General features: G+C 46.2%; 1 protein-coding gene across 1 annotated transcript in view; it reads left to right on the top strand.

Annotated features, from left to right (window-relative positions):
* The first annotated feature begins 6,946 nt into the window (after window positions 1–6,946).
* The window catches only part of PNKD (PNKD metallo-beta-lactamase domain containing), a 126,268-nt gene continuing 120,929 nt past the window's right edge, over window positions 6,947–12,285 (top strand). The window contains exon 1 of the mRNA XM_088472424.1: window positions 6,947–7,092. Within this exon, the coding sequence (XP_088328550.1) occupies window positions 6,947–7,092 (146 nt within the window). The remainder of the gene's footprint in view (window positions 7,093–12,285) is intronic.

Here is a 12,285-nt window from a genome sequence, read left to right as displayed (position 1 = left end):
TCCGTACATGCAGGCCAACTTGCTCGATATCGTAAACTTTGCCTGTTCAGAGATGTGGCAGGATGACTCACTGAAAGATATTAGCTCCGATCAGACAAAGATCAGATATCGTTGTCTGATCGTCCTGCATGTGCTGGATGTTTGATATCAAACATCCATCACATGCACCATATCTGACCGTGTGTACGCACCAAAAGATCTTTGAAAGATCTTTAAAAGATATCTTTGAAAGTGTACAGCCGTGTATCCACTAGGCGATATCATTATCGTTCAATCGCTTGTTAACCGCCCGCAAATCGGGCCTTGTGCCCATCCACTAGACGATTAAATTGAGCGATTGAACAATAACGATATCGTTCATAAATCGTTTGCAAAATTGTCTAAAACGAACCAGTGATGCACGTTTCCGCTGGTCGTTTAGACATCTATCATCGCCAATATATGTCACGTCAGGTTCAGCATGTACGGGGATGATGGATGTGCCTACGACTGAACGTTCAGTGTAGGCACATCACAGACATAGAAACGACAGCACGATTACAATGTCGTACCATCTACTAGAAGACATGAAAACGACTGCACGATTACAACATTGCAATCGTGCAGTCGTTTGTCAGTCTGTGATTTGCCTACACTGAACGAGCAGTGCAAGCTCATCAATCATCTGGCACAGTGGCGTAAATTCATCCCAGACGCCCGGAGGCAAGTTATAATTTGATGCCCCCCCGTCACAGCTGCTGGCACTGTAATGTAGCAATTTGCATGCAGACAGGCTATAGATAGATGAAGGCAGCATCTGATGGTCTGACATGGAGCTCTCCACTAGTGTATGGTGGCTTCTCAGGTGCCAGGAAGGGGTGCCAGGAAGCGGCCATGACGGTACACTCCGGGTACATAGGGCCTGATTCAGACCCGCTCGCAAGCGCTATGCGCTCGCAAGCAGGTCGATGGTGGCCGTGCGCGAGCTCCTGCGCTCGTATCCAAAAGGGGCAGCTGTCAATGTTGATTGACAGATCGCCCCGTTTGGAAGGCGGGGCGGGGGGTGGCTGAGCAAACGGAGGTGTTTCTGCAGGAACACCTGCCGTTTGTGGGCGGCCCTACTGACATCACTAGTGATGTCAGTAGGTGGACTTCCTGCTCTAATAGTGCAGGAAGTCCACTGGGGCTTGCGGCAGCGAGACCCTACCGCAAGAGTCTCGTCGCAAGCCCTATGGTCGCGATAGTCTTGACCACCGCGACCATCATCATGGCCGCTCGCATAAGCTGTGGGTGGTAACGCTTTTTGTGAGCGGCTCTGAATCAGGCCCTTAGTTACAGCCCTAAGTGGGATGAATATGTTGTGAACAATGCAGGAGGTGCCCCTCCAGAGCTGTAGCTCGGCAGCAGGTGCCTCCATTGTCTCCCATAGTTCTGCCCCTGATCTAGCAACATGCTGAACCTGACGTTATCGTCAGGTTGTCCAGCATGTTTGCCCGATGATAGATGTCTAAACGACCAGCAGGAGCGCGCATTGCTGGTCGTTTTATGGTGCATACACACGGTTAGATTTGCTATATCATCGATAACGATAACAATGAACGATATAAACGATTTAATGAACGATGAACGATTTCTGACAGTATTTAAATGAATTAAATAGTCCAAATCTGACTACAAACACATTCGATTTCAGATATCGTTATCTGACATGCAGGCACGCACATAGTTTGTCGATGCATGTCAACGATATTGCTGCATACACACGATCAGATTTTCTTAAAGATCTGAACGATAATGATTGTAAAAATCGTTCAATCGTTCATATCTTTGACATGTTGGGCATGCATCGACCAACGATGCGCGTTCCTGCATGTCAGTAAGATTTGGACGATTTTATCCATTTTAATTATGTCAGAAATCGTTCATCGTTGGTAAAATCGTTCAAATCGTTGTTGAAAATGTTCAGTTGTTCATCGCTATCGTTCAACGAAATCGATGATCTGACAATGATGTAACGATTTTTACAATCGTTATCTAAGGATACTGAATTTAAACCTGCCTATACCTTCTAGAATTGAAGCTATTTGCATACGCAGTCATGCAGTGAATACCCTCAGACTTTGAGAAAATGTGTTTCCAAAGCACAAGGTATATTATCCAAGCAAAGTACAGATAGTTACACGCTGTGAGCTAAATACAATTTAGCGCAAAGAAATTATACAGACCCAAAGTACAATTATACATACGCACGCACTTCTGGGACCAGATTCCGGCATTAACAAGAAACCTCCATCAACAGCATCAGCATGAAGACTGAGGTCAGAACCCACATATTTATATCCTTACAGGAATAGACTATACAATAGAGAGGTTTGTTGCGATCCCATTGGTTTTCCATCACGGTGCTTCTGTTACAGGACATTTAACAGGTCGATTCAAATTGACACAGACCAGCCTCCGACAGCCTTTTGTCTCCGTTTCCCGCGTCATGCAAACCTAAGCTGTTAGTTTTACAAAGTACATTTTGGTGCTTTAACTTTCTACGGTCCATAAGTTGAGAATGCATGTTGCGATCTTTACACCGATGATACCGGGAAGCTGTTGAGAAAGTGCAGATCAGTACAACATCGAACATGGTTTACTTATCATGTATTAAATCTAAGATACCAAATAACCTTTATTTCACAGCGTTAATACTAAATGGATAAAACTTGAATCTTATATCTTTAAACTATGGAACCTTTTACATGAATGTGCAGTGTGTAAGTGTTAGGGGTTTGGGAAAAGACGCTAGTTAACTTGTTGCAGATGCGTACGCATGAAGCTAATGAACAGCGTTCGCATGCGGGGTATTATGCATTCGCTAATGTGCGACATGTTAACAGCGCAACTGTGTGTATTAATGTGTGTATATGGGGTATGGTAAAATATGCAATCGCCTGATGCTAATATTAGCATCGCCATATGTACTTAAGTGTGAGTTTAGCTAAAATGGCGCTGAGCGGCCATTCGCAAAATGGCGTCTTGCAGATCTCATTTTCAAGATGGTGTCTTTGCGCCATTCGCAAGATGGCGTCGTTTCGATCTAATTTTAAGCTGATCTTGTCTCAGCCAATTATAAAGCTTCTACAGTTATCGTTCATATCGTCCAGAAAATCTGACCATGTAGCCTCCATTAGACATTTTTGCAAACAATTTGCAAATAATTTATGAATGCTAACGATATCGTTCAATCGCTCTATTTAATCATCTATGGGCACCTGTAGTCGTGCTCTCGTTTCTATGGGGTCTATTTACTAAGTAGTGTTAGGAGACAGAGCGAAAAGTGATAAGGTGCCAGCCAATCAGCTCCCAACTGTCATTTTTCAAACACTGTGAGATGTTAGGAGCTGATTGGAATACAGCTTAGTAAATAGACCCCTAATTAATTCAAATTATTCAAATGTTTGTTTGGGCGTGATAATTAATGAGCACCCAGTTTGATATACAATTGTTCTTGGCGCTCATTAATTATCGCCCTCTTCGCTGCCCAAAAGAAGAGGTGTAGCCGTCTAAGGCCCGTATTCAATATGAAGCGTTAAGTCCGGATCCACGTTAAGTTAACGCCGATGACGTTAACATCGCCTGTTTTGGTTTTACCCCGTATTCAATTTGAAAGACTTTCCGCCTAGGCAGAAAGTCAATGCAATGTAATAGGCGGTAAAGTATCGCCTATGAATGGCAGGCGGAAAAAAATGCAGAATTGGGGTTTTGGGGTGCAACGTTTCAGGAACCCCCATGCAGCCTTCAGACAGTCCCCCAAAGGTAATCTGTGTCAAAAAACTTAAAAAATAAACTTAAGGACAGCCCAAAAATTTACTTTGAAAAAGGGGGCGTAAAAAAAAAATGTTGGGGTACAAAGTTAAAGACTAGCGAACTTTACTCTGGAGGGGGTCCCCAAGTATGCCCCGGGTGTTTTTTAGATTTCAGGTGTTTGCGGCAGGTGGATTTTTACGATTTTTTCAAGTTCACTTTTTCAACTTTAAATTGCTGACCCACATTTGCAAGTACCCCAAATTTGCTGGGATAAGTTATTTTCTGGGAAAAATACTCCTAAATACTATTCTGCATCAGGTATAGAAAAACGCTAATTAGCAGCTATTGAGCCCATTTAAAAACACCAAATACCTTCAGCGAGCCAAATCGGGGGGTACCATAGTGAACCCCCATGTCAGAGCATCACTTGGGGGGTGACAGGCTGATTTCCCCAAAAATGACAGTATTTTCGGCTTGTTACAGTATCGCCGGGTGCAGTGGCGGTGCGAGCTAACAGGGCCATCGCCCAGAGCGCCGACACCTAGAGGGCGCCACTGAGTCCCCCCCCACCGAAAAAAAAAACCAGAAGGGAAAAAAAAAACAATGCGCCGGTCCAATCCCCCCCCAGCCGCCGCCGCTGCCGGGAGGCTGCATTTGCCGGGCGCCTGCTGATATTTGTTATCAGCAGGCACCCAGCTCCCTCCCTGCAGCGGCAGCCGAAAGCCGGAGCTCACTCCTGAGCTCCGGTTTCCGGCAGAGAGAGAGTACTATGGGAGGGACGTCATGATGTCATGACGTCTCCCCATAGATCTGAGGAGCCGCCGTCGGACCAGAAGGCAGCGGCAGCAGAAGCAGGAGCGCGGCTAAAGGTAAGTAGTGTTTTTATTTTTTTTTTCTTACAGTCAGAAGCACCAGCACTGGGGGGGCATTACTACTGGGGGACGACTATAGGGGGCATTACTACTAGTGGGCACAACTACAGGGGGCATTATTTCTGGGGACGTTACTACAGTGGGCACTTCTATAGGGGGCATTACTAATGGGGGCAGTACTACTTGGGAGCATTACTAATGGGGGGATTACTAATGGGGGGCATTACTACTGGGGAGCATTACTAATGGGGGCAGTACTACTGGAGGGATTACTAATGGGGGCATTACTAATGGGGAGCATTACTAATGGGGGCAGTACTACTGGGGAGCATTACTAATGGGGGCATTACTAATGGGGGGATTACTAATGGGGGGCATTACTACTGGGGAGCATTACTAATGGAGGCAGTACTACTGGTGGGATTACTAATGGGGGCATTACTAATGGGGGCATTACTACTGGGGAGCATTACTAATGGGGGCAGTACTACTGGGGAGCATTACTAATGGGGGCATTACTAATGGGGGGATTACTAATGGGGGGCATTACTACTGGGGAAAATTACTAATGTGGGCAGTACTACTGGAGGGATTACTAATGGGGGCATTACTACTGGGGAGCATTACTAATCAGGGCAGTACTACTGGGGAGCATTACTAATGGGGGCATTACTAATGGGGGGCATTACTACTGGGGAGCATTACTAATGGGGGCAGTACTACTGGAGGGATTACTAATGGGGGGATTACTAATGGGGGGATTACTACTGGGGAGCATTACTAATGGGGGCAGTACTACTGGGGAGCATTACTAATGGGGGCATTACTAATGGGATTACTAATGGGGGGCATTACTACTGAGGGAAATACAATAACGGACATTACTACTGGCGTTACTACTGTGGGCACTACTAATGGGGGCATTACTACTGTGGGCACTACTATAGGGGGCATTACTACTGTGGGCACTACTATAGGGGGCATTACTAATTGGGGAATTACTACTGTGGAGCTTTACTACTGGGGGAACTACTATAGGTGGCAATACCACTGGGGGTACTACTAATGGGGGCACTGCATGGGGGGCACCACTACTGGGGCCAATGTGTAAGGGGCACCACTGCTGTGGGCATTGTATAAGGGGCACTACTATTGTGGGCACTACTACTGTGGGCCTTGTGTATAAGATACACAAATTTTGGCATTATGTAAAAGGGGCACCACTTTGTGTCATAACATAAGGGACTACTGTGTGGTGTAATTTGAATTGGGGATAATGTGTTATACAGGGCATTACTGTGTGTCGCATAATGTGTTATAAAGGGCATTACTGTGTGTGGCATAATGTGTTATAAAGGGCATTACTGCGTGTGGTATAATGTGTTATAAAGGGCATTACTGCGTGTGGCATAATGTGTTATAAAGGGCATTACTGCGTGTGGTATAATGTGTTATAAAGGGCATTACTGCGTGTGGTATAATGTGTTATTACTGCGTGTGGTATAATGTGTTATAAAGGGCATTACTGCATGTGGCATCGTGTGTTATAAAGGGCATTACTGCATGTGGCATAATGTTTTATAAAGGCCATTACTGCATGTGGCATAATGTGTTATTACTGCGTGTGGTATAATGTGTTATAAAGGGCATTGCTGCGCCTGGCATTGTGTGTTATAAAGGGCATTACTGCATGTGGCATAATGTTTTATAAAGGCCATTACTGCGTGTGGCATAAGGTTATGTTATCTAAAAAAAGTTCTTTCTTTTTTTTTTGGGGGGGGGGGGGGGGGGGGCGCAACTGGGAACTTTCGCCCTGAGCTCCACAATGTCTAGAACCGGTCCTGGCCGGGTGCGTTTATGCGTACTTTAAAATTGAATACGGAGTAAAGTCTGGATGGCCGCGATACTTTAACGCCTACAAAACAGGCAAAGTCGGCGTTGAGTCCGGGCCGTGTTAACTTAACGCGGCTCGGCTCTAATTGAATACGGGCCCATAACGGCTAAAGCCGTCTTAATTTCTGAAGGCGTGCAGAAATGCTGGCGGCTATCGCGCCCTGACAGAGCAACAACTGAATTGCTCTGTCGGGCGTCGTAAAAAAAAAGCCGCCGGCAGAACAATTGAAGTTCCCCGTTACTGGATAAGCAGCTTGTACGTGCTTAATCCGGCCGCCAGACGACGCTGTAAACTCGTCATCAGTTGCAAAGCAGGATAGTGAAGGAGGCGTGTTTATGCAGATTTGGCAGAGAGGGTCTGTGTGTTTCCATGGGTGGGCGTGGCGTGGGTCACCTGGAGGAGTGTCATGCCGGCGCTGTTGATGGTCCTGGCCGCGGTGGCTGTGTGCTGCTCTTGCTGCGGTATAGCTCTATTCCTGCGGCGACTGCCGGGCTGCTCCTGCCTCCCACGGACACTCATGGCCCGGACCGAGAAACCCTTCTTCAAGATCGCGTAAGTGGGGATCTGTGCATAAGACACGGGCGCTATATGACCTTACTGTGGACTATGGACTCTGTTATCATCATAACCAGATTGTGTTTGACACACACACACTATAAATCATATTGGTGCATATGTCTCACTGTATAGAATGGAGATGATTAAAGGCTGATCATGTGAGATCAATACAGACATAAAACTGTAATTGCCAGACGCTACCTATACACAGGGATGCAGCTGTTTACTTGAGGGGTCAGACTGTGAAGGAAAAGAGTCTGGGGGAGGTCCTATAATCAGACCACTGTGATATAGGTCATACCTTTAACAGCTGCCACAGGAAGTTATCTGATGTGATGTGCTATCATTGCTGACCAATGGCTACTAGAGAAGTGAGGTGTACAGCAAAATATCCAATACCAATGCTGACTCATGGCTACTAGCAAGTTGCAGAATGTTCAATAGCAGTGCTGACCCATGGCTACTAGCAATGTGCAGTGTATTGCTGTATGCCCTATAGTAGTGCTGACCCATGGCTACTAGTAATGTGCAATGTATTGCTGTATGCCCTATAGTAGTGCTGACCCATGGCTACTAGTAATGTGCAATGTATTGCTGTATGCCCTATAGTAGTGCTGACCCATGGCTACTAGTGCTGACCCATGGCTACTAGTAATGTGCAATGTATTGCTGTATGCCCTATAGCAGTGCTGACCCATGGCTACTAGTAATGTGCAATGTATTGCTGTATGCCCTATAGCAGTGCTGACCCATGGCTACTAGTAATGTGCAATGTATTGCTGTATGCCCTATAGTAGTGCTGACCCATGGCTACTAGTAATGTGCAATGTATTGCTGTATGCTCTATAGCAGCGCTGACCCATGGCTACTAGTAATGTGCAATGTATTGCTGTATGCTCTATAGCAGTGCTGACCCATGGCTACTAGTAATGTGCAATGTATTGCTGTATGCCCTATAGCAGTGCTGACCCATGGCTACTAGTAATGTGCAATGTATTGCTGTATGCCCTATAGCAGTGCTGACCCATGGCTACTAGTAATGTGCAATGTATTGCTGTATGCCCTATAGTAGTGCTGACCCATGGCTACTAGTGCTGACCCATGGCTACTAGTAATGTGCAATGTATTGCTGTATGCCCTATAGCAGTGCTGACCCATGGCTACTAGTAATGTGCAATGTATTGCTGTATGCCCTATAGCAGTGCTGACCCATGGCTACTAGTAATGTGCAATGTATTGCTGTATGCCCTATAGTAGTGCTGACCCATGGCTACTAGTAATGTGCAATGTATTGCTGTATGCTCTATAGCAGTGCTGACCCATGGCTACTAGTAATGTGCAATGTATTGCTGTATGCTCTATAGCAGTGCTGACCCATGGCTACTAGTAATGTGCAATGTATTGCTGTATGCCCTATAGCAGTGCTGACCCATGGCTACTAGTAATGTGCAATGTATTGCTGTATGCCCTATAGCAGTGCTGACCCATGGCTACTAGTAATGTGCAATGTATTGCTGTATGCCCTATAGTAGTGCTGACCCATGGCTACTAGTAATGTGCAGTGTATTGCTGTGTACGGCCAATAGCAATGCTGACCCATGGCTACTAGTAATGTGCAATGTATTGCTGTATGCCCTATAGTAGTGCTGACCCATGGCTACTAGTAATGTGCAATGTATTGCTGTATGCCCTATAGCAGTGCTGACCCATGGCTACTAGTAATGTGCAATGTATTGCTGTATGCCCTATAGCAGTGCTGACCCATGGCTACTAGTAATGTGCAATGTATTGCTGTATGCCCTATAAGTAGTGCTGACCCATGGCTACTAGTAATGTGCAATGTATTGCTGTATGCTCTATAGCAGTGCTGACCCATGGCTACTAGTAATGTGCAATGTATTGCTGTATGCCCTATAGCAGTGCTGACCCATGGCTACTAGTAATGTGCAATGTATTGCTGTATGCCCTATAGCAGTGCTGACCCATGGCTACTAGTAATGTGCAATGTATTGCTGTATGCCCTATAGTAGTGCTGACCCATGGCTACTAGTAATGTGCAGTGTATTGCTGTGTACGGCCAATAGCAATGCTGACCCATGGCTACTAGTAATGTGCAATGTATTGCTGTATGCCCTATAGCAGTGCTGACCCATGGCTACTAGTAAGTGCAATGTATTGCTGTATGCCCTATAGCAGTACTGACCCATGGCTACTAGTAATGTGCAATGTATTGCTGTATGCCCTATAGCAGTGCTGACCCATGGCTACTAGTAATGTGCAATGTATTGCTGTATGCCCTATAGCAGTGCTGACCCATGGCTACTAGTAATGTGCAATGTATTGCTGTATGCTCTATAGCAGTGCTGACCCATGGCTACCAGTAATGTGCAGTGTATTGCTGTGTATGGCCAATAGCATTGCTGACCCATGGCTACCAGTAATGTGCAATGTATTGCTGTATGCCCTATAGCAATGCTGACCAATGGCTACTAGTAAGTGCAATGTATTGCTGTATGCCCTATAGCTACTAGTAATGTGCAATGCATTGCTGTATGCCCTATAGCAATGCTGACCCATGGCTACTTGTAATGTGCAGTGTATTGCTGTATGCCCAATAGCAATGCCAACTAATGGCTACTAGTAAGGTGCAGAATGTCCAATAGCAATGCTGATCTATGAATACTAGTAAGGCGCAATGTACTGCAAAATACCAATTAGCAATGCTGCACCCTGGACACAAGTAAAGTTCAGTTTGCTGCAAAATACCCAATAGCAATGCTGACCTATGGCTAATGGGTGAAATGTGCTGCAGTGCTAAATTGCAATGCAGACTCATGGTTGCTATTAAGTTAGTGTGCTGCCAAATAATAATAGCAATGCCTAACCATGGCTAATAAGGTGCAATGTGCTGCAATAACAATGCTAAACATACCATACTAGTAAAGTGCAATGTTTTGCAGCTGACCCATGGACACTAATAAGTGCAGATTCTGCGTTGCATGCAGTGCTCATAGATCTTGTGGATTTCAGCATACTGTGTATTCATTAAAGGAAGAAATCTGCGTCTGTGCCGGATCAGGTATATGCAGATGGACAGAGATCGCTTGTCGGCAGATTACACTTTCAGTGAGAGAGGTGTTTCTGGGTGGCGAGCATGTGATCACATAGAACTCTTCTGTGTTGTGGGTGTGTCGTGGGTGTGTAAGCCAACTTCATTGCTCAATCGTAGTGTTGGGACAGAGCTGGTATGTTTGTTTCAGTTGGATCTTTTGCACCTAGCATGTGGCCAGTGGAAGTCCCATTACTAATGATGACGACTGCGGATGTAAAATAGAGGGTGGGATATGCTTCCACATGCAGTCGCACTAATTGTTAGTATACTGGATTCTCGCATTAGAGTAAACTAGTAAGCAGACTGCCATGGCCGTACGGTAAAGCGGCTGCAGATAGGTCTGACTCAGGATCGGCCCCATAATGTGCAAAGAGCTACAGCATGCCCAGTATCAGTGCTGACCCACAGCTACTAGTAAGAGCAGTGTACTGGAGCATGCCCAGTATCAGTGCTGACCCACAGCTACTAGTAAGGAGCAGTATACTGGAGCATGCCCAGTATCAGTTCTGACCCACAGCTACTAGTAAGGAGCAGTGTACTGTAGCATGCCCAGTATCAGTGCTGACCCACAGCTACTAGTAAGAGCAGTGTACTGGAGCATGCCCAGTATCAGTGCTGACCCACAGCTACTAGTAAGGAGCAGTGTACTGCAACATGCCCAGTATCAGTGCTGACCCACAGCTACTAGTAAGGAGCAGTGTACTGCAGCATGCCCAGTATCAGTGCTGACCCACAGCTACTAGTAAGGAGCAGTGTACTGCAGCATGCCCAGTATCAGTGCTGACCCACAGCTACTAGTAAGGAGCAGTGTACTGCAGCATGCCCAGTATCAGTGCTGACCCACAGCTACTAGTAAGGAGCAGTGTACTGCAGCATGCCCAGTATCAGTGCTGACCCACAGCTACTAGCAAGGAGCAGTGTACTGCAGCATGCCCAGTATCAGTGCTGACCCACAGCTACTAGCAAGGAGCAGTGTACTGCAGCATGCCCAGTATCAGTGCTGACCCACAGCTACTAGTAAGGAGCAGTGTACTGCAGCATGCCCAGTATCAGTGCTGACCCACAGCTACTAGTAAGGAGCAGTGTACTGCAGCATGCCCAGTATCAGTGCTGACCCACACCTACTAGTAAGGAGCAGTGTACTGCAGCATGCCCAGTATCAGTGCTGACCCACAGCTACTAGTAAGAGCAGTGTACTGCAGCATGCCCAGTATCAGTGCTGACCCACAGCTACTAGTAAGGAGCAGTGTACTGCAGCATGCCCAGTATCAGTGCTGACCCACAGCTACTAGTAAGGAGCAGTGTACTGCAACATGCCCAGTATCAGTGCTGACCCACAGCTACTAGTAAGGAGCAGTATACTGCAGCATGCCCAGTATCAGTGCTGACCCACAGCTACTAGTAAGGAGCAGTATACTGCAGCATGCCCAGTATCAGTGCTGACCCACAGCTACTAGTAAGGAGCAGTATACTGCAGCATGCCCAGTATCAGTGCTGACCCACAGCTACTAGTAAGGAGCAGTGTACTGCAGCATGCCCAGTATCAGTGCTGACCCACAGCTACTAGTAAGGAGCAGTGTACTGGAGCATGCCCAGTATCAGTGCTGACCCACAGCTACTAGTAAGGAGCAGTGTACTGCAGCATGCCCAGTATCAGTGTTGACCCACAGCTACTAGTAATGTGTAATGCTTTCCCATGGTTACTAGTAAGGTATAATATGCTGCAGTATGACAGGTAACTTGACTGAACCATAGTTAGAAAATACAATTACAGATGACAATTGCTTCTAGATAAAATGTTCAGCTATGTTTTGTACAGCAGAGAAAGTGTTAATATGATGTTCCGCAGTGCTGTCTCATGACACTACCATATAGATCATCTGCTGGACAGAGAGTGCAGTGTCATTGTAACATCATGGTCAGATCACGAACCACAGAGAGACAAACAGCTCAGAGTAAATAGATGGTGTCCTGTGTCTCATGTGACATGAGCATGGCCACGCTGTGAGCGTTTCATCACCTATATGCCCCGGGATGTAGTCAGGATGCCGACCGCCAGAATCCCGACACAGAAA

The sequence above is a fragment of the Taudactylus pleione genome, unplaced genomic scaffold, assembly GCF_031769625.1.
Source record: "Taudactylus pleione unplaced genomic scaffold, aTauple2 ptg000122l, whole genome shotgun sequence".
NCBI classification, from domain to species: Eukaryota; Metazoa; Chordata; class Amphibia; order Anura; family Myobatrachidae; genus Taudactylus; species Taudactylus pleione.
The sequence above is the reverse complement of the archived record's forward strand: the minus strand, read 5'-3'. Positions and strand labels throughout refer to the sequence as shown.